Source organism: Chiroxiphia lanceolata, chromosome Z (genome assembly GCF_009829145.1).
Source record: "Chiroxiphia lanceolata isolate bChiLan1 chromosome Z, bChiLan1.pri, whole genome shotgun sequence".
Taxonomy (NCBI): Eukaryota; Metazoa; Chordata; class Aves; order Passeriformes; family Pipridae; genus Chiroxiphia; species Chiroxiphia lanceolata.
The window spans coordinates 44,353,040-44,379,671 of NC_045671.1; the positions used below are offsets into that span (position 1 = coordinate 44,353,040).

Consider the following 26,632-nt stretch of genomic DNA (forward strand, 5'->3'; position numbering starts at 1 on the left):
GAAACCCGTCCTGCAAACACCCTCCCCGTGCAGTGCGGGACCCCAGGCTGCTTCAGCGCCTTTTCCTCCCCGGCTGCACCTGCTCTGCCCTCGGCTCGCCCTGCCCCCGGCTGAGCTCCCGCCGACTGACGTCAGGATGCGATGGCCGTGACCGCCCGCCCTGGGGCTTCGCGCTCACCGGCAGCCGCCGAGCAACGCAGCCACCGCTGCCTGGTCTGCTGATCCTGCTCCTGCTGCTGCTGCTGCTGCAGCTGCCACTGCTGGTATTGCGACTGCTGCTGCTGCTGCAGCTGCAATCCATCTCCCGGAACAGCCAGCACCAAGTTCTCCAGGCTGTCCGCAGAATGCGGCAGGAGTCCCAGAGGTCACCGCAGCGAGGCTGAGCGTGGACACCGACAAATAACAAGCCAAGGTCGCTGGGGATTTGTAAAAGCAACCTTTCCAGGTTTCTTTTCCGCTTTGCTCGCCTCACCCTGCTGTTGGATTTGAGATCATGTATGTGTTTCGATGTTGATTACAGGAGGGTGTTAAAATCTAGGGAAGGAAGAGGATTCAGAAGGATTAATATGCTAGTTTTGATTTAAGGGGATTTTATTTTCTTTCCCCTTATCCCTGTCCTTCATCTTTATCAACACAACTTTGTCTTTATTATTTTTATTTTAGGTCAGTTAATATTGTAGCTTTTGGGAATGAAAGAGATGGTTTTTCTGAGGACAGCCAGCAGCCCAGCCTGATCTGGAGCTATCTCGGGAGAAGTGCTCTCATTTCCCAGATCGACAGCAGCTTGTCTGACAGTCATGTTGGAAACCCAGTTTTTACTGAATATCAAGCCTGCGTGTTTGGAAATGTCAGACTGGTGGTACACGACTGTCCTATCTGGGTAAGAGATTGATCTCAGTCTTTTTTGACTGCACCTAACACTATAAGCTGTTTTAGGAAAGTGAAAATATATCCTAATTTCAAGTAATTTTCATTGTTGTGGGAATTTGTTAATATTTTAATTATTGTAAATAGCAAAACCGTATAAGATGCAACCAGGCAAATCCTGCGAAATCTCAACGGTGCTGCAGAAAATTTTCCCCTGCCCACCTGCCCTGCAGGAAGATGGTATTTTCAACTATATTGTTTAGTGGGTATTTTATTAAAGATAATCCAGAAGAAAACAAGAACGCCTTTTTTGTGACACTGAATCATGAAGTGTATTTCCAGATATTTATCAACAATAAAATAAAACTTTTTTCCTGTAAAAATCAAAAGGCAGTAAGTTTTCCAGCTCTGACAAATGACAGATTAAAAGATTTGATAACTTGCAGAATACAATGTGAGGAGTAATTTTACTTCTCTTACAAAGAATAATCACATCTTAACATTATTACTCTTATCTGATGATAAATAAAAAAGATTTTGGCACTGTTGCAAGTCGTCAGCCCTTTTGTTAGTAAGGGAGATAACTTAGTTATGAGAATGAGTAGATCAATGCTTGTGTAAGAAATTATACTGATAATCTAAATTAAAACATATTTAATGACTATTTAGTAGCCTTAAAAAAAAAATTAATCTTAGCAGCTTATAGAAATTAAAACAGTTATCAGTTTCAGTTCCATAATTCTATCCTTAGGGTGATTTTTGTCCTGTAAGGGAAATCTTTTTTGGGAGCTGCAGGATCATGAACAGCTTCATGAAATACGTGATTAGAAGCTATCAGTCTTGAAACTAAACAATCCAGTTTAGCTGTCTTTCTGTTTTCTCTTTCTTTTTGCTGGCTGCACTTAGAGACACCAGTTCAGATGGACTGGAGGATCCTATTTCTAATCTGTGAAGCTGCATGTGACCTGCACATGCAATTTGCTGGAGTCACTGGAGCACAGCAACGAGTTAAATCTCTTGAATATAAATTAAGGCTGTAGGACTTCAAAGGCTATTTCAGAGGAATGGAGGATGGGAAGTGGAAAGGCAAACAAGGATAGCTGGACAGGGGGAAGAAAGGGCCTAGATTGGAGACACAGTTGATGTGGTTTTATGTTGTTTTACTTGTATTTAGTCTTCTGCAAAATTAGGTACTTCGGATCCTTATAATTTTTGCCCTTCAAAAGCTAGCTTGTTATTTTCCAAGTCATTGCATTGCTGAGGCCTTGGGTTTTTTTCTTTATCAGCTGAAGAAGGCAGGAGATACATTAATAGGAATATTGAGGACAAATTGGCATTTTTCTTTTAGTATAAGACATCTCAGATAGCCAGACTGGACTCTGCAGGAGTTATGCAGGAAGCAGTGTCCTACAGAACAGGACTATTTTCCGTAGTCTGAATGCTTGAGGTTTGCTACGTCACAGTGGTTCTTTCAGGGCTCTTCCTCTGGAAGCCTGGGGAAACAGTACAGGGCAATTAAAAATGTTGACAGACATCGCCTCAAGTCATATTCTGCATGAAAACATAGAGGTTATTGTGGGCCTTGCATTATTTCCACCTCTTATCATCTGAGCATAACACAAAGGAAGTTTTTCATTTTGCCTAAAAGATGTATCTCATCTAAATTAAGTCATATAATCAAGGCAAGCCAATTGTAGACATAAATTTGGCAACTGAACATGCTGATAACTGTGAGGCTTGAAACTCCAGGGTGCTTAGCTGCGCTATTTGTCCTCCCCAGCCATCAGTCTGGAAAAGCAGTGTGAATGTGAGTTTACCGAGTAGAGCTCCCCAGTGCATGAGGAGACCCTTTTTTACGGCAGGTCATGATACAGGGTATTTGCTTGAGTGCTCATTTGCTTGAGTTCCAGTCTGCTGCTGGACATGTCTGTCAGCCCAGGGGTGGGCTTTTTGAAGAAAATACTTCCACCTGTGCTGCAGATTGCTTAGTAAGTTCAGGGGACTAGGAAGTTATGGAGAGTACACCCATAAAATTTGTCCTGCTGCAGACCTGGGTAAGAAATTGCAGAGAAACCTTGAAAAAATGGGGAAGGCGCTGGTACGTGGTGTGGAGAACATCACTGGGAAGAAGGCTCTGTGAATGGAGACTTCGTCTGTAAATGGACCCTAGAGAAGGATGAACTTTTTAGTATTCCCAATGCAGTTGTCTTGGATCCTGGGGAAATCCCAGGGGAACAGTCCTATGTTGTGATCAAGCACTGCTTGTCCCTACAAAGAGTATTTGCTCTTGCTGCTGCCTCAGATCGAGGGCTGGGCCGAGTGGACATGGGAACATTTACAATTAGCTTTCAGAAAGAGCGTGGGCATTGTAAAGGGAATTGTGTGAGGAATTTTACTTCCACTCCATAAAGTCGTTCATAAACTGTTTTTAACAAAGCACATACTGTTGTCTTGAGGGATCATGTGATTTTGTAGAAAAATTTTGTCTTCAGTACCTCTGAAGGCTTTATTTTCAACACTAAATCTTGAGAAGTGGGACTTACTAATGGCAAGAATATATTATGAGACACGTAGAATGGAGTCGTGCAAGGCAAGAATGAAGCTTTTTCCAAGTAAGTCCTGAGAGGAATAGCAACAGAAGTATAACTAATAAGGTCATATTATAGTAACCACAGCTGTGCTGTTACTTTTTCCTTTTGTCTATGGCTGACTTGGGAAACAGACTTTGCCAAAAGCAGGAAGTATGATGGGGAAGAGCTGCTACACGGATTCATAGATGGAGCCTTAAATTAAGGTTATTCCTGAATCTGAACTGTTGCTCATCACCTGAAGAAATTCCCTCTGTCATTTTTTGCACAAAAGGTTCTCTAAAAGTGATAATGAAGGAGGCTTCAGATGCTCTGTCTCAGTGATGCCTTGTGCAAATAACCCATTGTTGCTGGAGGGGCTTAAGGAATGTTAAATCTAGTGTGTAAGGGCATACAGAAACTGCACAACAGTAGCAGAAATTGGGTGTCCTGTGATGCTGGGTTGGCACATTCTGCAGTTTTCAGTTCTTGATGTGCCCATGGCTGACCTTTACCCCGGGAAAGTAAGGTCCATCCCTACCAAAACTTCATAAAATTTTGTAAAATCCTTCTTGATAGGATTAACAGACACACATGCTTGTGGCACAGTGCACAGATCTCCACAAAGCAGCTACCACATGCAGTCACACACACACTTGAGAAGCTGTGACAGCCTCCATCACGTTTCTATAGGATTTCTTTGTCCTAATAGTTGAACAAAAAGGTACATCTGCACTCCTGCGTGGCTGTTTCCAGTAAGGATTTTGCTAGTTTTTCTCATACCTGCAGAGCTGGAAGTATAGAAAGTTGGGCTCAGTGCAAAAAGGATGAGGGAATCATATGAGACAGTGACCATATTTTCTTTTTATTTTGTTTTCCAGAACACAACTGCTTTTCCTATTAGTATTATTTTCACTAGGAAAAAAAAAGAAACAAACCTCTTATGGTTTTTTTCCTATGTTATATTGACCTCTTCAGCCACTGTTTTGTTATACATGAGCAAGCACATGCAGACAAACACAAATCTGTGTGCTCTGTCGAGATTCCCATTGACAAGTAACAAGCAATAGGATGAGATGAAACAACCTCAGATTGAACCAGGGGAGGTTTAGATTGGATATCAGGGAAATTTCTTCACCTATAGGGTTGTCAAGCACTGGAACAAGCTGCCCAGGGCAGTGGTGGAGTCACCTGGAGGGATTTGAAAGACATGTAGATGTGGTGTTTAGGGACATGGTTTAGCAGTGGGCTTGGCAGTGCTGGGTTAATGGTTGTGCTCAATGATCTTAGAGGTCTTTTCCAAGGTAAATGATTCTGTGATTTTAAGAACTACATTAGAGGTGCCACTGGTTGAGTAGGGCATGGAGAGTCTTCCAGGACAGTTTTACTGGATGATGCTCTCCATGGAGAGCCAGGATGAGGGCTTGGGCCAGAGCAGGGTGTGTGTCCGTGTGTGGGGATTACCTGGTGTCCTATCCTTTCCTGCTGGTGGGGCTGGTGTCAGGATGGAGCCGCAGCTCAGTGTGCTTTTGTATACAGGAGCCCTGCCCTCTGCTGTAGGTCAGGGCTAGGTTTATGCTGATACTAAGCAGGAGAGTCAGAACTGGTTCTTCACGTGGGCATGGCTGTGTTCATATTGACCAAAACCTTAGGAATCTTCCCAAAATCTTTGCTCTGTAGCATGAGATTTAGCTCCATTGTAAACTGGAGGGAGCTACAAATGATATAAAACCATATTACTACATGTAAAAGAATACCTGTTAAATTCTGTGAGAAGGGTCCAAAAACATCCTTTCATTATTCGTGCTTAAAGTTGTGACAGTTATTGTGTATTTGTGCTCTACGCCTTGCTTATGTTGAGATGGGTGGTTGCAAACCTGGGTTGAACTTGAAAACAGACAACAAGAAAGAAATTGCAAAGGAACAGGCATGCTTTCTGTCTGCCAACACAGAACAGCTAAATATTCTAATTTTTGCTTTGTATTGTATTTTTCTCTTAGTCCTTTGTTGTGTTAAATGTATACAACCCTTCTGAATATTCTCTGTTGAGGTCTTCATTAGCTAAAATGTACTAAAGCTGTCCCTTGGAAATTCTCAATCTTTTTCTGCCTGTGTGACCAGGTTCTGCAAATGCCCACCTAGCTGGCTGTCTCAAAGCACCATAGCTGCTAGTCTTACTGCTAGAGGTGCTAAAGTTGCATTTTTGTGTAAATGTTATATTCTTAACAGAGCCTAAATGATTCTATTAAATGCTAGTTGAGACTTTCCTTAGCCCAGGATTATAATAGTCGCTAACTGAGTTGTCTCAAAAATAAAAATACCAAGAACAGTGCACTTAAAATGCTCTCTTGTCAACATGGTTAATTGTATAAGAGCTGTCCTTGATGAATTGTTAATTGTGGTTTACTTATTGCAGAACAAGAATATCTATTAAAGAAATCAATGGCATGCCTATTATAATTTATCTCCTGATTTATTTGCTTTGTAGAGGCAAGACCTGAATTGGGAATGATGTGCACTGACAGTGTAGGCAAATATTTGCTGACTTTGATTTCCGTCAAGGTCACGCTACTTCTTGTACTTAAGAGAATTGCACCTACGAGTGCAATCTCTACCTCACGAGATTTCAAACAATGACCCTTCTGAAGTGGTCAAAAATAGTTTTATTGACAATGCAAGTCACATCACTTGTTGATATTACTAATCTTATGTATTAGACTCCCATTACTGCTCTTATTCCTGTGACTTGTTCATCAAAATTCACATGGATCCTCCCCAACCTAAACTTTGCGTCCTGCTCTTTAATCACTTCTTTTGTGCTCTTTTATTCCTCTTTTTCACGTAATCTTTATTTCATCATTGCCAATTTCCATTTTTTTTCCTCAAGATCCTAAGTTGTTCTAGTTTTGCCTCTTATTGTTCAGGGCTGCTGCAGAATCACAGCATAATTTAGGCTGGAAGGGACTTAAGGGATCATCTCATTCCAACCCTCTCCTGGGCAGGGACACATTTCACTAGACCAGGTTGCTCAGAGGCCCATCCAACATGACCTTGAACATTTCCAGGGATAGGGCAGCCGCAGCTTCTCTGGGCAACCTGTACCGGGGCCTCACCACCCTTACCTTATGTCATCCTTATGGCCAACCTAAATCTACCCTCTTTTAGTTTAAAACTAGCTTATCCTATCACAGCAGGCTCTGTTAAAAAGTTTGTCCCCATCTTTCTCGTAAGCCCCCTTTAAGTATTGGAAGGACAAAAAGAGGTTTCTCTGTTTCAAGACATGCCAGTATTTCTAGGGGTTTTGAGTTGTTTTTCAGTTCTCTGGACCTGTTCCAGATTTCTGTCAGGAGTTTTCCATTGATTTTAAATGCAAAGTCATGAGTTTCCCTGGTATTTCTGAGCTACCTATAGGTAAAGCAGAAATTGTGGAATTGTGGTTCCATGACAAATACACAAGTAATAACTGTGCATTGCATGTGGATATAGCATGGTTGTAAATTAACAGGATATCAAACAATTTTAGAGTGTAAATCTTACAGTACAGAATAACAAAAAATTGAAGGTGAAGTTGAAGAAGAAAGTTTACATATGTGATTGAAGTCCTTATTCTGAAGACATTAACACTTTTTAAAGCTACATAGAATCTCTTGTGAAGCAGATAAAAATCCCACCGAATTTATAAAATTTATGTTTAACAGCTCATAGGTACATAATATAATTCTGTGGAACCCTTCCCCTAAAATGGTATGATTAATAATGGTTTTGTATGAATTGCTGAAAACCTTCACCACTGAAGCTGCTTTTATTTCCTAAATGAAACAAATTTAAAGTTAAGTGATTAAACCACTAAATGTTTTTCCTACAAAGAATATTCCTGGATAAAACCTGTTTTTTCTTCTTCTTGAAGAATTCTGAATCCATAGAAGACATTTATTTTTTATTATAATCAACTTGTTCTCCAAACAAGGAAATAACAAAATATGAATTCTGCTCTTTGTTGTATGTCTTCAAATAAGAACTAAACTGTTGAAAATACTTCGGTAAGGTTTTGCATTAAGAATATTGAATATTTCACCTTTTTCTTTATAGACAGTAAAATCTTGATCAGTGTTTTTTTTTTTAGGATATATTTGCCAGTGACTGGTACACCTCTTGCAGACTCATTGGAGGAGCTGATATTATTGTGATTAAATATTCTGTCAATGACAAGACTTCATTTCAAGAACTAAAGGACAGTTATGTCCCAATGGTAAAAAAAGCATTAAACCACTGCTCAGTTCCAGTAATAATTTCTGCTATTGGTGCAAGAAAAAACGGTATGTATCCAGCCCCCTATAACAACAGTTAAAATCTCATTTGGAAGTTAGGTATAATGTAATTTCAGTCGAAGCTGATTGTTTTTTCAAGTTGCTAACAGAAACAATTAGTCTGTCAGGATGACAGTAATATGCACATGTATTATGGCTCTGTAGACTGATGTATTGGCAAGAACATTGTGCTTAGTTAACCCCAGTGATGAAAGGCAACCTCTGCAACAACTCTTCTTGTGGAGCCATCACATATGGGGATTTAATGTAGTATTTTGGATTAAGAAACATATATTTGCATGTATGAGATGAACACTAAGGTAAGAGTTCTCTCTGGTCTTCTCTCAGGTATAAAGTATCTCTAGTGTATGAGATTAAAATTATATCCACCAGTTTGCAAACATGGAAGAGCTGGTGGGAAAAGCCTTGAAATTCTCTGGGATATCATCAGACGGATGGACACACCAGCCTTTCAGGCAGCGCAAGGTGTCACATGCTGCTGCAGCAACAGAGTTGACCTGTTTTGGTAGAGTAGTTATGGTGTAGATATGGTATAGCTCTGGTATAGCTTACCTGTTCACACAATGTCCAGTCTGCCGTGAGAACAGCACAAATTGATTTTACACAGAATACTTAGAGTTGTTGTTGTTGTTGTGGCTGTTTAAACAATGTGGAAATCAGTCTCACATCTGTGTAATGAAAGAGTTGACTTACAAAGATCCAGCAGCTGATGAGGGCAATGTAAGGGCAATGAGAACATGTTCGCCTTTTGGGTAGACATTAGTAACTCCTGTCTACAGCAGATAATTAAAGTTCAGAAAGAGTACCACAGATGCCTATAGAACAAACTTACAAAATTTATTCTGTATTTCCAGATGTTTTTCCATTGCGTTTTTATTGACTTTCATATGGTCCTTTTAGTCATGGGACCTGATTTTTAATTTTTTCTTTTCCTAAAGCAATAAACGGAAAACATGAGCCTGACTTGCCTTTTACTTTATGACTTGATTGGAACAGTTGTTTCTGAGCATCTCTCCTTTTAATGAGTAAGGAACATGATAGGTGTAGATATAGACATTTATTTTATGATGTACATAGAAATATTCAACTATATGAAGTGCATCTTCTTTGGACAGAATGCTCAGTTTTGCCAGAGTCTACTTATAGATCTTTTAGCTCAGTGACTGATAAAGGGTGGTTAAATAGCTACATAACAATAAATATTCATTTTCTTTCCTTTAGTAATTCACTGATAATGACCAAGTGTTTTTATGCTCTGATTTATATGGAGGTAACGAATCTGCCATTCTAAAGGCTAAATTGTTTGTCTTCCCCATGCCTTTTCTTACAGTTTGTATTTAAGCACAGGATAGCACACACTGTGCGACTCTACTATTGGTTCTTTTTTTTTTCTTTTCCACCTATTTTTTTCCTATTTTCGTCCCTAAATAATGTGGCCGTGGGAGACATTGGGCTGGATCTCTGGTTTTGCTCTGGGACCTGTCAGAGCAAACTGCTGTGCACACACAGAACTCTTTTGTTTCTAGGAGGTATTTGTGAACACAGCAGTTTACTCATACAAATTATTAAGATCTTAATCCTCTGTAGTGGTAAATGGTGCTGCCAAAACAAATTAAAAAAAAAAAGCTTTTTTATTAGCTGTTATCCCTAGGTCTAGGCAGAAGACAGTAACGTGGACAGCACATTTGAAAGCACATCCATGGCTGGCAGGTTCTTACTGGCATTAAGCAAAGCTGAACCAGGGTGGCTAAAAGATTTTTAACAGTTAACTGCCATAATCTTAAAAATACCTATTTTGGTTTCAAAAAATGTATGTAATATATGTGTAATTGAATCATGTTCCACAGTATGTACATACCCATCACAGTTTGGTCTGGAGTAGAAGTTTTCCCCTTCCATTACTGTGTGTGCTTCCTGCATGGACAGGCCACAATACTCAAGTTTAAGTGTGACATTAATGAGTGGTAACACCTCCAGGCTAATACAAAACCTCAGCATATAAAGGTACTGAGCTAAAGCCAAAGTTGGCTTCTAGAAGTCTGGCTGGACTTTTCCACCTTAACAAAACCAATAAGGTAACACTAATGTAATGTATACTTAGCTTTGTAGAGAGGCTGGTGTTTTGAATTGATTAATAAGAAGTTGGGGGAAGGTTTCAGCAATTACAGATTTCTTACTATAAAATTACTGTGTTTCCATTTCCCTCTTGGTTCTTTTCTAAACCTTTACAGTTATTTAGGAATCTAAGAATTCTGGATCATTTGACCAAAATTGCCTTTTTTCCCATCACTTTTTACCCCAGGAGTGCCTTGCACCTGTCCCCTGTGCACTTCAGACAGGAGGAGCTGTGTCACAACGTCTGAGGGAGTTCAGCTTGCAAAGGAACTAGGAGCCACTTACCTGGAACTGCACACTCTTAATGACTTCTACATACAGAAGTACTTTGGAGGAGTGGTGAGTGAGAATCCACTGGGTTGGAAGCAGCATGGCACAGGTGGGAGGTGTACAACTCATGTCAGGGCTTTGGAGAGCAAGTGGAGGCACAGGGCAAGCCCTTCCACCAAGTTGCCACAGATGTGAAGTTTAGGTTAGATATTAGGAAGAAATTCTTCACTGCAAGGGTGGTGAGGCACTGGAACAGGTTGATCAGGGATTCTGTGGATGCCCCCCTGTAGTGGTTTGGACTTTGTTTTCCCCCAGAGGATAAGAAAAGTGGTAGACCCCCAGGGGTGGAAACCCCTGGAAGTTTTGAAATTCTGTCCAATGAGCGCTCCTGCAAAAATGTAAACATACCACAACCAGATCGGAAGAGAAGAGTTGTAGTTTTAGGTTAGAAGAAGTGGCCATGTTGTGAAAGCCACGAGAGGAAGGGGCTCTGAGCCCCTCGGGGCCTCTGGGCCCCCCCCCCCAGCCCCAGCTGGGGGCTACAGAGACTTGGAACAGTGTTAAGCTGGACTATGTGTCTGTAGCTGTGAGCTGGAGGATGTTTTCCATCGTGAGTGAGCAGAGACAGAGCAGAAGCGGTGGCAGCGTCCAGAGGTTATGGCTAAAAGCCAACTGATAAGACCTGAACCAGAGAAGCAGCAGAAACAGCATGCAGCCAAGGAAGACTCAGAGTTGCTCAAGCCGAGGTAGAGAACCGGCAGCAGAGAACAGAACTAAGTTTCTACAGAGAGAAAGCTTGGGGGTAAGAACTGCAAAACTCCCCTAAACTTCCTTGGAGATCCCTCCAAAAATGGAGGGGGTGGACTCTTACTGATTAGAAGTCCTAAATGGGTAAAGGAGCTAAGAAGCTCGGACGTCCTGAGAGCTCAGCCAGGACGGAGTGTGGGAGGTTGGCCTTGAGGGCCCTCCCTTGCTGCAAGCTACAAAGAAGCTCGCAGCCTGAGACAGGGCACAGAGGCCCTGCAAGGAGCTTGAATCTCCTGGAGATACCAGACCGTCACGAAGACCCCCTGTGCTTCGTGATATGACGTGGTGAAACAACCTTTGTCTGGGGTGACGAAGACCATGGAAGACCCCTCGGTTGGTTGGCGACGGGGCTGAGAGGAACTTGGATACCTCCCTCGTGAGTGCTGGCAGAAATCCAGCCATCAGCTGCTGCATGAGAAAAGGACAGATGACTGCTGCCTTAGAGACATTGCTGCTCTGAAGAAGGGATCTGTCCTTCTTTCCCTCCTGGACTTTTATTTGGAGGGGAGAAGAGATCTGATCCATTGTAAATACTATATGTCATAGTAGAGATAGCTAAGGTTGTATATAATGTATTGTAGTATTTATTTGTACAGTCATTGTAATATATTCCCTTTCCCCCATTCTGAGTCTGGTTGTGTTTTGTCTGGAAAAACCCATCTCACATTGGGTTGAGATGTGGGAGGGGGATGGAGCTAGGGAATTGGATTTTTGGGCTGTCTCAAACCATGACACCCCCGCTGCCCAGGAAGTGTCCAAGGCCAGATTGGATGGGACTTGAAGCAACCTGGTCTAGTGGAAGGTGTCCTTTCCTATGGCAAGGGGATTGGAACTGGGTGGTCTTTAAGGTCCCTTCCAAGCCAAACCATTCTAGGATTCTGTCTTTCTGGCTGAATTTGCAGTATCAAGGTTGCAGTTTTAACTAGGAAGGTTTAGGAAACAGATATGTCACAGTGAAATAAGTTTGCCACTTTCACTCAACAAGATACAATTAGCATCTACAGGGCTTGGTAAATTGAGTATCTTTATGTCTGTCATTTCTAGGAAGATCAAATATACAAGAATTAACCACCGTCATTTGAATAAATAGTCTTTTAAATAATGCTAATTCCACCTAAATATGGTAACTTCTGGTAAAGGAGTGTTGGGACTTTGCTGGATGGCTGGTCATATTGTCAGTATCTTCAGTCCTGCATACAGTACCTGCTTATACTTCTTAGTTTGATGTCTAGGTTCTTCTTAAATAACTAGGATTTTTTTAAAATATATATATATTTATTGTTTTAGCTGGAATATTTTATGATCCAAAGTTTGAATCAGAAGTCATCTGAAAAAATGAAAAAGAGGAAAAAGATTCAGAAGTGCCATCGAGTCCAACCACCTCAGCTTGAACAGCCAGGTGCTCACTGATGTCTGATATCTGTTATCGTTCATTATATATGTCACGCTCTTTGCGCAGTTGACATTTGTAATTGTTACTGTGAGCTGTTCTGTCAGCTATTCTGGTTATGTTGCTCTAGTTGCATCATCTTCTAGTGATGGTTTATTTAATTTGGGGAGAATTGTATTGCAATATACAACATTGCAATGGACTTCTAGTTAATTTTAGGTAAAACTAATAGGACTGATTTTCTGGTCAACTTGATGAAATTATGAAAAAATGAATTAGTACAAGCTTTATATGGAAGCTTTACAGACAAATTACAAAAGAATGTATTAGATAATTATTATTCTACAGTATCATCAACTAATGTTTTTATTTGCTGCAGATAAAGCAAGGGAGAGATGTTTGGCCTCTGCATGTGATTTATGAGCATCTGATGCATTTATTCAGTGAAATAATTACTGACAAAATTTGTTGTTGTCTGTTCTTACATGTGCTAGAAATTTGCTCAGACCTCTTAGGTTTGGGATATGCAGTCAAGATTTCTTTACAATCTAACTGCCTGAAGAGGGTTCATGAAAGGATGGACACTTGCTATTAAACTAAATATTTCTTAGTTTTTTTATTTTACTATAACAAGTATTTCTGTTTTTAGAGTATTTTACTGAAGACATTCAAATGGCATATAAGAAATTTTCTTACTGAATGCTTCTTTCAGAAATTGTCCCTCATTTGACCAGGTCAGTTGTCCTGTGGTTAACACTTGCTTCAGTTTTACAGCCTGACTTGTTGTCTTTCACAGAAAAAATGCCAATCCTGAAGGGTGAAGCCTCTCACTACAACACAGACCTGCACAACCTGCTCTGTGGCTGCCAGTGCGCTGACGTGGCCTTCTACCCTGAGGACCTCAGCACAGTGGCAGAGGCGCACAAGGTCATCCTCTGCTCCGTCAGCCCCCTCTTCATGCTGCTCTTCGGGGTGAAGAGCCCTGCCGACATCCCTGACACCTCCATCGTGCAGATGGCGCAGAGTCTCTTTGCTGTGGAGGCAGGAGCTGCCTCCCCCCTGTCCCCCTATGGAACCCCACCCTGCATCCTGCCCATCAGAGTGGTGGTGAAGGACTCTGTCTTCTGCTCTTGTCTCCCTGACATCCTCCTCTTCATTTATTCAGGTACCTGCCAGGAACAGGTCAGGCTGCTCATTTCCTGTGCGGCTGTTGTCTCATGAAGGAGTATGTGCACCACCCCAAGGAACACATCTTCGCTGTTGCACGATGTTTCACCATGTTTCTACCCCGTGTATGAACAATGTCTATATGAAAAAAGCACATTGCCTAGATTTAATAAAAATTACGTTAGTTGTCATTCTAGATCTGCTGAACCTAAGTTAAATTAGTCCATAAACTACATCAGTAATGTTCAAAAGCTTTGCCAAAAAAAATCTAGAGTTTGGGACAGTTTCAGATCCCAGGCTTTTAAAATATTTTGAATGATTGCATATTCTAAACCCAGGGATTAAAGTACAGGGTCACTTAAGAAAAGTTAAGTAATTTTTCTGCTGAGTATGGTGGTGCTGAGGAGAAAATGGTGGTAACTGGCTGAAGTGTAGGGAACTGTAATGTTGCATGAGTTTTGCTACCAATTTAGTACAGACAGTGACCTCACCTACCTAATGTCAGCTGTCTGTTAAAATGGCACTGATATTTTTCTACCTTTTCAGGTGTTGCTTAGGAACCTTCAGCTGAAAGTTTGTTTTGTTGTCCTTTTTTTTTTCAATGCAAGTAGTAAATATCTGTTTATTCTTTGTAAAATATTTTTCAACCTGTCAGTACATAAGAATATATTTTTTATATTTGCTGAAAGAATTAGTAGGCCTTTTAATGATGTATTCTGATTTTAATTGTAATACTTTAAAAAAAGCAACAAATAATTATAATGTTAGAGCTGCAACGCTACAGAATTTCAGTCAATATCTGCATACAGATATCTGACTGACATATGAAAAGTATTTCTGCCTTAGCAGCTGAGACATGAGAACTGGCTTATAAAGGCACAAGAAAGAATCTCAGCTTTCGGTTAGAGATTGTACATTGAAGTTCTTTCCAAAACAGTGCCAAACATAAAGAACAGATACAGAAGTTTTTCAGTGTGAATGGAATTTTTTTTGTTCTTATTTATGGGAGACATGAGTAGGGGATTAAAACTGGAATTTCAGCAGGATAAGTGGATAAGTGCAGTATCTCAGAATCATAGAATCATAGAATAGTTTGGGTTGGAAAAGATCTCTAAGATCATCTAACCCTGCACTGCGAAGCCACCACTAAACCATGTCCCCAGATGCCACATCTACACATCTTTTAAGTCCCTCCAGGGCTGGTGACTCCACCACTGCTCTGGGCAGCCTGTTCCAGTGCTTGACAACCCCTTAGGTGAAGAAATTTTCCCGATACCCAATCTAAACCTCCCTTGGCACAACTTGAGGCCATTTCTTCTTGTCCTGTCACTTGTTACCTGTGAGAAGAGACTGTCAGGGGATTGTAGAGAGCAATAAGGTCCCCACTGAGCCTCTGTTTTTCCAGGCTAAACATCTTTGTAAACATCTTCATCTGTTATCATGTACAACTTCTGTCTTCTGCCTTGTGTGCACTAATTTTATTTTTTACCTTCCTTTATGTCAACCAAGGGGGTGTGAAACTGCATAGTTGCAGGCAAAGCTCTGCTTGAGGTCGCAGCTCCATCCTGAGAGACATTGCCAAAAGTCATTGGTGCCTCTGAGAGGTGATGAGATCTTTTGAAGACACTTGAGGCACAGGCTGAGAAGAGATAAATAACATCATGAGTTTTCAGCTTTTCAGGACTATGACATGATGCCCATGAGGTTTAAGCACTTACCACCCCTATGGTGTAGATGGGAGCTAAAGAACTTCCCCAAATATTCAAACATTGAGGATTTTTTTTTTCTGAATCTCTACCTGCAATATGTAGTGACTGAGCTGGGAGGAATTCAGAAATTGAGTTTGAAAGCGAGATGCTCTAGTCTGTTGATACTTGGCTGCACTCTGTAAAAGTACCATGGAAGTTTTATTGTGCAAGAAGTGCATCTTGCCCTTCATAAACACCAAGACTTGGCTGAGTTATGTGCAACAAAGTAAGGTTTCTGCTGCAGGATCTGTTTGATGTTGATATCATCTTTGCCTGCTGAGACTTGTGCCTTGTTGATTTATGACCCATCTCTTCCTGGTCTTGTTACAGGTGCTTTCCAGTGGGAACGATTAGAAGAGGATATAAAAAAGAAGTTGAAGGATCCAGAAAAAACTGAACTAGTGCTTGAGAAAGTTAAATGCATCCTGAAAACTCCAGGGAAGGTACATCTAACTTGCCTTGGGATCACTGTTAGTTACTTAAGTCTTCAAAAATTACTTTGTAGACAAGGTTTTCTTGTCAGTCTTTGTTTTAAAGTGATTTTGGCTTACAAAATGTAAGCCAGAAATGTACTGTGTCATCAGTGGGTAGGCAGGCACATAGAGCACAGAAACATGGAGATGCTGATGCAATGTGCGGAATTAATGTAATCAGTAAAAATCACACAAGTGAGTATTCTAAAAGGATTACTCATATTCACAGCTTTGCACGTTGTCTGACAATATGATTATGTGTTGCTAATTTCCATGTAATAGAGGCTGCCCAGGAAAGCTTTACTTTCCTGAACATATGCCAAAAGTTGGGCTTCTGCAGTAGATCCGGAGGGGTGGTTTCTCTTACAAGTGCTGTGATGTGGAAAGCTGTCTATATCTCAATATCGTTAATTCAGTAGATGACTTCACAGTAAAATGTAATTTATGTCACATTATTAAGTTAAGAAAAAGTTACAATATAGAGCTAGTTTTAACAGTCATTTGCTGGTGGAGCTTATATATTCCCTGATAATATAGAATTGGCGCCAAGTATTTCCATCTGTCTAAGTTGGAACCCATCTCAGACTCTCTTGAGATAACACAGAATAAAGTTACTGAGCTGTTTTTAGCTTCTGATTGCTCAGTTGTAGGCTTGCCAGTTCTAAGTGTTTGCAACTAAAACGTACATAGGTTTGGACTTGGAAAGGACTGAAAACTTTCAAGATAATAAGCCTGAGCTGGTTTTGTTTCTTTTGGTTTTTTTAATGCCTTCAGACTACTTTTATTTCACATTAAAACATTTTTCTTTGAAGGCCAAAAGAATGAATTGTAATTTTAAAATTTAAAAAAATAATAAATTTAATATTTTACCTGTAAATTCAACCTCATCTGAATTCCACGTATCACAGTCTAGCAATGTGATTTTGATGCTGTTCCTTTCGGCACCTTTAGATTCCATTTTTAAGGTAAGAAAACCAAAACTGAAAACTAACTGGGAGTATGCTGGGTTTTGGAGAGTCTCAACACTGGTGTGCCCAGATTATTGTAAGAGAACACTGTGTTCCCAGCCTGTGAGCTTATCCTGCCTCTGTGGAGGCAGTACCACGGCAATATCAAGAAACACACAACTTTCAGCTGCCTCGTATCTGTGCACAGCATCGTGCTGGGGGTGGACGTGTGTATGTGTGTCCCACCCTTCTCCCTCCCGAGTCCTTAAAGCTTGTGTAACTGCAGTGTTGGGACTGAACAGGGAGTGTGTGAAAAAGTGTGGAGTCCAGGAAACTCTGATGTACCCAAGCCTGCCTGGAGGCACTGGATGAAGGAGTTTTGTCACAGATCAGAGGACAAGGTGAGAGCTGGAGTGTGACTATGGGAGACAGAGCCCCCTTGGAGCTGCTGCACTGTAGGGAATAGGGAAATAGATGATATAGGTGATTGCAGAGGAATGCATGTGAGAGAGGCTGTTATTTAGTTTCCCCATATAAATGATGTTCTGTAGTCTTTAATTCTGTGTGCAACTACACATGACAATGCTTTATTTCCAATTTATTTTTCAGCAAAACTCTGTAAAGGTCTGCAGGTCTCACCAGATAAAACAGTTGTATAATACTTCCCTCAAGCTGTTCTTTAACACACCTGTCCTAGCTGATGTCATCTTCAAAATACAAGGTAAGGCACCTCTGTTCCCCTTGGCACAGGCACCACTGTGACTCCAGCTTTTATCCCCTCTGCAGGAGTGTGGCACATGGAGACCACCGTGTTCTGTGGCATCACAACTAAGGAAATTGGCTATCACTGTGGAAAGCAGAGAAAGCTTGTCCCTGTGGATGCCCTACAGCAATGTCCATGGTTTGTCTGGGCTACACCTATACGAATGGCCTTTGTCGGTCATGGTAGACTTTGTGCCTCCCTGATTGACATGCACCCCTGGGAAGCTTAATAAAATGAGGGATGTGCTGTGAGAATAGCAGTGCCACAGCACCAAGGCAGCAAGGCTAAACCAGGGATTGCACAACAGCATGAGTGACTTAGTTTGATTTTGTTCTATTCTAATATATTCTATTATATTTTGGTTTATTCTTATTATATTCTATTATATTTTGGTTTATTCTGTTTTGGTTTGGTTTTTTTCATCTTGTTTTACTTTGTTTTATATTATATTGTTTTGTTTTATTATACTTCGTTCTATTCTACTTTGGTTCATTCTATTTCATTTTGTTTTACTTTATTTTATTTTATTTTACTTTATTTTCTTTTATTTTATATTTATCTCACTCCTGTTCCCACCTGCACAAGGACTGGAACATATTCAAGGGCTCTGCCCTGCATCACGCTTTGGACAGTCATGATCTCCACATCTTTGCTCAGTGTCCTCAGTGAAAAGACCAGAGATGGTGGTTGTTAACTCCACCTTCCCTCTCTCCATTCTCAGGCTGCTGCTGGCTATGGATGTGCCTTTCATGTCCCTCCAGAAGCCGACAGGGACTTGCTTCCTCAGGTTTTACCAGCATGGGCAATCCAACAATGCACATACGTGCTGGAATTTGATGACCTGTAGATCTGGTGCCATCAACAGCCACCACATTTTACTGCCCAACATGCTGCAGTGTCATTTCTGGAAATTAAATGTGTTCATCCTTAAAATGAAAGATACAGTGGGAGAAATGTGTTGCATGCTTTTGTGATAATAAGAATGAGATGGGTTTTAAATGCTTAATGATTTTCTCAATTTGTCTATACCTGCCCTTCATGCAGAAATGGTCTTTTAGAATTAGAGAGTTATTTAATTACTTTCAGCTTAATATCTAAATACTTCATTTGTGAAGCATTAATTCTTCGAGCGTAAGCACACAAGGAAAAGCAGAGTCTTTCTAGGTGTTCTGTTTAATATGCAGGAAAAAAACCCACAAAAATATCTTTGAAAATGAGGACAGTACTGATGTTGAGTGCAATGTCATGAACAATTCACCTCAGTGTCCCACTCCTGAAAGAGGCTTCGTGTGCAGTTGATAAAATCAGGACAACCCTATATATTTTACAGAAAAAAATCCAAATGAATGTGTTGGCAAGTAATTTAAAAAAGCATGTGTATCCACTAGTAAAATGTGAAATGTTTTTCCTAGGACTTGATACATCTTCCAAACCTTTTTCTCTAATTCATCAACTACAATAACTATATTAAAATTAAATAACTACTAAGAAACGGAAGGCTTTAGTCTTGATCAGACAAATAAATTTGTAAATTACCAACTAATTCCTTGGATACTGATCATTGCTTTGAGCTTTTTTTCTAGCTTACAAAAGTACGTGGGAGCCATGGAAGATGGGAGCCCATTATGTTTGTGTTAAGACACATAACGTGACTGAACCTCCTAATTAGTAGATAGATGTCCATTTACATGCACATATAGAACTGCATGTATTCTACATCACAGCAGCAACATATATATTACTTGTGTTATGACCACAAACAAGTGTTCTCTCCATATGGAAATATATATATTTTGTATGCAGCTTAGACTTTTTGGAAGTAGAAGCACAGGGGAAAAGAAATAGAACAAAAAATTTAAAAACTGCCAGATGACTTCAAAGAATTAGATTGGTGCCAGTGTTGTGGTTAAAGAGAAAATGAAGACAAAACTTCTTTGTAAGTATTTCCAGTATATTCATCTTGCATGTCAGTTAATCTGTTTATTATAATTTGTGTTTAAACATTTCCACTGAACTGTAAAAGCTCATTTTCATTTTAGTTGCTGTCCTGGCACTTGCTTGGCACTTCCTTGAACACAGACAGGACTGCTCAGTGCAGCTGGACTCTGCAGCATTCTGAGTGTCAGGGCTGGCAGCACTTTCATTAAGAACCTATAAGACCTCTACCACACAGGGCTCTTGGCCTCACTAGGTTTTCTAAATGTTGTAGTAAAGCAAAGAATTCACTTGCAAATAATACAAAATGAATAAATTTCTGGAAAAATTCATTTTTTTTTTCCAAAGACAACCATCTGGAAATTTACTTAGGCAAAATACTTATTCCAGTTAAATTTCTACTTATTTATTGGACTTAGTGGAATTTTGTCTGGAATAATTTGCCTTTCTCTGCTTCGTGTGGTTCTTCTGGTGCACACGTTCCTTACCGAGGGGGGTACCGGTGAACACAAATTACTCATAAAAACATAGAGTCATTTAGGTTGAAGAAGTCCCCTACAATCATCAAATCCAACCAGTAATCATTTGCATAACAATTCATAGCATTGCATATTTGCGCAATGGACTGGAGATTCAGTTACTGTGAACTGATTTATTCTATTTTGTCTCTTCTCTTTTGGTTTAGTCTATTTCATTCTTGTTTAATAATTTTTTTACTTTGTTTTTATTTTATTATTTTACTGTTTTATTTTATTTTATTTTTTTCTAACTCATGCTGCCACCTGCACAAGCACAGGACATCTAAAGTACAGTGGTGTCAGAGTTTTTAGTGGTTGAAACCCCATTTCTGGCAGATAAAATTTTGCCCTATTTGTAGCATCTGGTGTTGGAAGCAGGCTGTTGTAATAAATTTGGCATTCCATTTTGTTTGCTGCTGGCTGCTAGGCAGATGTGATCATTTTGGCCAGTGTGAAGTGAGTGTGTTATTAGTTACTGTTAACTTCAAACACTTCAATCATGTGAAGTGAAGACCTTCTAAGAAAGCATAAGCTTTAAAATAAATATATGTGTATATAAAATCGTAGTATATTTTTATCTTGCATCTTGCAGGTGCAACTGTACCAGCCCACAGGGCAGTTCTGGTGGCTCGCTGTGAGGTTATGGCAGCTATGTTTAATGGTAATTATCTAGAGGCAAATAGTGTCCTAGTTCCAGTGTATGGGGTTTCCAAAGACACTTTCCTCTCCTTTCTAGAGTATCTTTATACCGACTCCTGCTGCCCAGGTAAGAAAATTTTAAAATGCGTATATACCTGTGACTCATTTTTCCACAGTGGGGGCATTGATAGAGAGTGATGTAGCAGCATTTCTTCCAGTGAAAAATGCCAGTATTTTAATGTGCAATGTCTCAAGAAAAAGAACTTGTTCATATTGTGGAATAAACAAATCAGTCTTATTCAAGTAAAATCAGCTGTAGGGAGAACAAATGGTACTAATAAAATTATATGTTTGATTTGTACTTACATGACTCAAAAATAAGTGAAGTTTCATTCTTAATCCTTTACAATATTTGGGATTTTCTTTCTACATCACAATAATACTGCTTTCTAGTTCTCTTTCTGTGTTTTATTTCAAAATTGTCATTTTTTTTAACATGCATATAGTTAATTTTCATATAAACAAGGTTAAATTGCAAGAATAACATATTTATACACATGGATATCTCATTTGTATGTAAAACCAAAGGAAAAAAGTATGTCAACTGGAGCATTTGGCAAGTAAAATTGAGCTAAAATATTCTTTGTGTCTTAACCTATGTCTTCTTTTATGAGAAGAAAATCTACATACTAAGTATGAAATATTATTTTAAAACAGCTGATTTTTCCTTAATATAATGAATGAATTAATAACACTGTGACATGTATTTTTGCCTTTTTTTTCTTTGGAAATAATTCTACTTTATTCTTAGGTTTTCTATAGATTTCTCTTTTCACTCAGCCTAACATTTCCTTGTCCATCAGTTCAAATATGCAATCACCATTATATATTAAAAAGAATGGTTGTTGTGTTTTGTCTTTGGCCTTTTTACTATATTTTCTTGTAAAAGTGTCATAGAAGTACTTTATGAAAGAGAAATTGGAAAACTAAATCCTTATTAATCATAAATTAAGTAGATCAGCAGCACTTGACTCAGCATCTTCAAGATATAGGATATTGACAGGAATTTTTTACACCTCCCTGCTAAAAAGTTCTAAACACTCTTTTCTCCTTAATGAAATAGCTTACCTGAAAAAAGAAGGTGATATAGTGAACTTAAAATTGTAATACTGAAAAATAAAACAAGGTGATCACAGCAGTTTGATTTTCTGTTTGTTGCTATGTGTTTAAAGGATGACTTGGCGAAAAGTAGCTTTGATCAACTTGTCAGAAAGGTAAAATACATGTAAGTGTATGTTTTGATGTTTTTCAGCCAGTATTCTCCAAGCTATGTCTCTGTTGATCTGTGCAGAGATGTACCAAGTAATGAGACTTCAGCATATTTGTGAGCTTTATATTATCACTCAACTCCAGAGCATGCCTAGCAGGGAACTGGCATCCACCAGTCTCAGTATTGTTAGCTTGCTCAAAAAAGCTAAGGTATGTGTTGTATGTATCAAACAAGAATATTTATGTTGACTCTAATTAGTTGTTTAATTGCTAGGATTTTTAAGATCTTAATAATATCTGTTCCTGTTTGTTCTCTGGTTTCCACCTGTTTACATATTTCCATCAATGTTTTTTTGTTTGGTATCTCCCACAGTCAAAACTTTATTTAGTAAATTGCTATATTGACAGGGAAAATCTGAAATACTTTGACATGTGAGATGTGGTTGTGTTTTAGACACGCTGGCATTACATGTTCTTTGTGTTTCCTTTCTTCTCACAGTTTCACAATTCTGATTGCCTTTCAACATGGCTTCTTCATTTTATTGCCACTAACTACCTCATCTTCAGCCAAAAACCTGAATTTCAAGAACTTTCAGGTAATTTATCTGTTAGTTCTGAAACAATAAATGTTTTACTGTTCTAGTTAGATCAGAGGTGATGTTCTGGACAATACCACTTGCATGAGAAGATGATCAGGGTTTCCTTAGGCTATACAGTCTACTCCACTGGGATGGTTCACCACCCTACTGTGGGACCAGCAAGTGACAGAGCCAGCACTGCATCACCTTGTCTCTTGGTTCCTATTCTGATGGCCAGGTTCCCATCCATAACTGAATTGACTGGAACATTTTGGACATTGTATGCCAACCTCTTCACATTATCTATATAATTTTGTTTAGTTTGTACATTTGAATCAAAGTAATGGGTCATTTTAGTACATCCTCTTTAAGTGTTATAGTTTTCCTTGAAAAAGATAGGATTTTTACAGTACTCTCCAGCAGATCTCATGCAATCAAACAACTGTTGTCCATTCAGGGAACTGATATTCATTTTCCAGAAGAGTGTATTTGCTTCCTGATGTGTAACTCTAGAAAATCGGAGTCTCTCAAAGGACCAGGAGGCTGACTCTGGAAAATCTGGAGTAGAGGGATGAAAATGCATCTTCCTGCAAAGGCAAAGGGGATTCATCTAAATAATATGGCTAAAAAATTCTTTTACCTGATTTTGTCAGTGACAAAACCCACATGCAGTAAGAGATTAAAATCTTGCTGAATTCTTAACTGTGCTCCTCACCTTGCTTTTTGTACTGATCTTAGGACCAACTGTTGGCAGAGGAACTAACATACCCTGCTTTATTTATAGTGTTGCAGCATTGAAAAGCCTTGCAATTGCCTACCACTCATGGTTATCCTCTAGATATAAAGAATGTTCATCTTTAGGAATACCTCTCTGCTCTCTTTAATGAGTATTATACTAATTTTTAAAAAATAAGCCAACTTGTTAATTGCTAACTAATAGCAAGGAAACATCATGTGGTAACTCATATGTCTGGGCTATAGCAGAGCTCATGCAAAATGGGCAGTGCTTATCTTTATGTCTCTTGTTGTATTTATATCCTTGATTTTTTTAAGCTATTTTAAAAGACTCTTTGCAACCTGTGCACTTGTGCTGTATGTCTGCATATTACATTTAATTCCTCTATTGCTTTGTCTAGTGGAGGAGCGCAATTTCGTAGAGATGCACCGATGGCCTTCCAATTTGTACCTGAAGCAGCTTGCTGATTACAGGAACTATATCCACTCTCAGAAGTGCCACTGCACAGTAATGTAAGGAGACTGAGCGCATGCAAAGTGCATCTTGACTGCGAAATCTCAGATTGGGGATTATACAGAATATAAAAATCATGTCAAGAGTGAAACCAGATGCTGACCTCCTCTGGAACGCTCCATGCCATGCTGTAATGCACTGGCAGACATTCTTTGTTTTGCTGATAAATCATTCTAATTTTTTTCTTAAATCATTGAGAAATGTATCTTGAAGATTTATTTCAAGCACAAAGACTTCCTATCTGTGGGGATTAAATGTAGTATGGGACAGCGTCATCTGTTCCACCTTCTAATTTCTTTATTGTTTATTTTACTGATTTTCATGGTTATTTATGGCTGCTAAACTCGAATCTGTTGAAAAAAGACTGGTTTTGTAAATCTGTTTATAATAGCACAGTAGCAGCGCAGGGAAGCTGAGAAGCCAAATCGTAAATTCCTTATACATTACAGAATGCAAAAATTTATTGCGGCATTTGTTGGTTTGCAAGATAAAGGATAGGCTTAATAAGCATTTTAGTTACTATTAGTTGTCTATTTCAAGGTAAGTCTGTAGTTCTTTTACAATCCTGTGAGTAGATACTTTAATCCCAGAGAAATGTGTATACATCACTGTATTCTCTAGTGCCTCCCAAATGTCTAAAAATTGAAATAATTTTTCCTGCCAGTAAATAGGAGAAGAAAACCTGTTTTAACAATCTATAAACACCTTTGTTAGTGTGATCATGTTATATTTTTTTCCCCATGAGGAATAAAACCAAGGAAAACTACATCTGCTCAGAGTGTACCCATACGGTATGATGGACTGGGAAGAAAGGGATACGGGTCAACAGCCTTTTTGGGAGAAAACTCACTGGCAGAGGTCCCTTTTTTGGGAGAAGTGGGTCTTGTAATCGTAGGCCCCCACAACAGCTGACAGCACAAATGTCAGGTGTGCTGGTCTTGGAGGCGATAACCCTTGTGGATACACCAGATGGGTAAGGGGTGTCAGCTTCTGTGGTGGGACTTTGAGCTTGACCCTCCCCATTGAAAACTCAGTTCAAGTTGAATTATCTTCATGTGCTCAAAAGCTACACCATGTGAAACAAACCTGGCTGTGGATTCTTTGATATAACAGAGAAATCCTGAATATTATGACTGGGATGACCCTTGCAGATGCTAATATTGCTTTCTTGACCAAAATTATGTCATACTACTAACTTATGGTATACATAGTACTAATGCCAAAATGAACCCAGCCTTTACGTGGGTACCTACCTGAGCACAGTGGCTTTTCTATTACAAAATCTTATCCAGGAACTATATGCTTCGTTATCATGCTTGTACTTTCAATTTTGGTTTTTCATTTTGGTATGTAGTCTGAGCCTAGAAAGGTAAAGGAAATGCACTGAAAAAACTCCTTAGTGTTTCCTCAGTATTCACAGCACACCACATCAAATGTACCTGGAAACTGCACCTGTGAGAAGAAGGGGGAAAAGCAAATTGATGGAGCTGCACCTTTTTTTTTGACTTTAGCTGTAAGAATTTTTTTTGTATTTCAATACAGTTTTATAAGTGAATTGTTCTTTTCAAATTCCATACTAGAGTCATAGAGATATTTTTTTTTCTGGTGATACTGCAGAGCTTTAGAGGGTACTTCCTTTGTTATTTTTGTATACACACAAAAAAATAAAAAAGAGCTTGTAACTCAGCTGGCTGCTGCAGGCTTAAAATTCTGAGGTTACTTTTATGCAAGAATGATAGTTTTTATTTTTTTTTTAAAGCTTTGCATCTGAAGATCCTAAAATTCTTTAAAAGTTGAGATATGCTTATCTATGCCTTGCATATAAGGAGTCTGAAAGATAAAGAACTGCACTGCCTTTTCAAGATCACTAAAGAAAACTGAAATCATTAAAGATAAAAATGAGTGGGAAAGTTACATGTATGGAACTTAAATGTGGTAAAGATTATTTTTGTCATTATATAGCTATAAAAAAGTGTAAGTTAGGGTTATGTATGATACGAATAAAACCGTAAGTTTTTTGACGCTTAAAGCCATGGACAACAACGAGCATACAGCAGAACTCCAGCTTGCCTGGACACCTGATAGCACTTGCTTCTACCAACAGCCAGCTCTGTTACTAAAAATGGGGACTATATTGCCTCCTACTGATTTCCTGTGCAGAACTGATACAAAAGCTGTATCAGCTCTGTGAATTCTTGTCTGAGTTGCATGTAGTCCAGAACTTTTAACACTTTAAAAGCTTTCCCAGGTGTTTTGCTAGAAGTTAGTCTGTTGCCAATGATTTGTATATGGATAACAGTAAGAAAATACTGGTTTTAACTGTCTGTATATGTTTTATAGGCGTTTAAAAATAGGCTTAATGGAAATACAAACACTACATATCCAACCCAGAGAAATATTTTGCTATTATGCATTTTAGCCAGTGGTAGCCACAGGTTTTATACAGAGAAGTCATGTAGTGTAAAAATATTTATTATTTATTCACAGATTGATGCGTACTACTATTCAGACATTAAAACAGCTTTCCATTTTACTCAGTGTCCCCATAATGCTGCCTGTGTCAGGTGCAGATGTGCTGTACTTGCAGACATAGACCATCTGATAAATTTTAATTCTTAGAAGAATTCTTACTATAAATTCTTATTTTCATTCTCGATGATGATTTTCTGTAGAAATGTATTTATCATAAAGATACTTTTAAACCTGATATTTAGCATTCAGAAGCATGACTGAAAATACATCATGATGCTTTGTGAGTTGCTGTTGGTGGCTGTATGTAATAGAGGCTTTAGGACCATATCCATCATGGATAGTTGGGAATTAGAGCAGTAATGGATTTGGTATTTATTAATAACTTTGTATGGTATAAAGTAAAAATTGCTATGATTTAAACCCCCACACTTATACTATGATGCAAAGTAAAAATCAGAAACCAACTAAAAAAAAAGTTATTTAAGAAAATGGTTTTGAAAAAGTAAAGTATCTGAGGAATGCCTGCCTCC

General features: G+C 39.0%; 1 protein-coding gene across 2 annotated transcripts; it reads left to right on the forward strand.

Moving 5' to 3' along the window:
• The first annotated feature begins 228 nt into the window (after positions 1-228).
• On the forward strand, positions 229-25,565 carry RHOBTB3 (Rho related BTB domain containing 3). Of its 2 annotated transcripts, none has more exons than XM_032676011.1 (12): positions 229-495; positions 664-880; positions 7,558-7,750; positions 10,065-10,216; positions 12,242-12,353; positions 13,141-13,509; positions 15,590-15,702; positions 17,289-17,400; positions 20,488-20,661; positions 21,847-22,013; positions 22,303-22,399; positions 23,518-25,565. In XM_032676011.1, coding segments are annotated over exons 1-12 (1,824 nt in total). In that variant the 5' UTR covers positions 229-493; the 3' UTR covers positions 23,634-25,565. The 2 variants fall into 2 exon arrangements, with proteins under 2 accessions (XP_032531902.1, XP_032531904.1); XM_032676013.1 differs by having other exon boundaries at positions 229-412.
• Positions 25,566-26,632: the final 1,067 nt, after the last annotated feature.

Excerpts from the sequence above, each read along its gene's own strand:
- RHOBTB3 (XM_032676011.1), top strand. Across the intron at positions 20,662-21,846 it reads TACCGACTCCTGCTGCCCAG|CCAGTATTCTCCAAGCTATG; the intron begins GTAAGAAAATTT and ends GATGTTTTTCAG. Across the intron at positions 22,400-23,517 it reads TGAATTTCAAGAACTTTCAG|TGGAGGAGCGCAATTTCGTA; the intron begins GTAATTTATCTG and ends TGCTTTGTCTAG.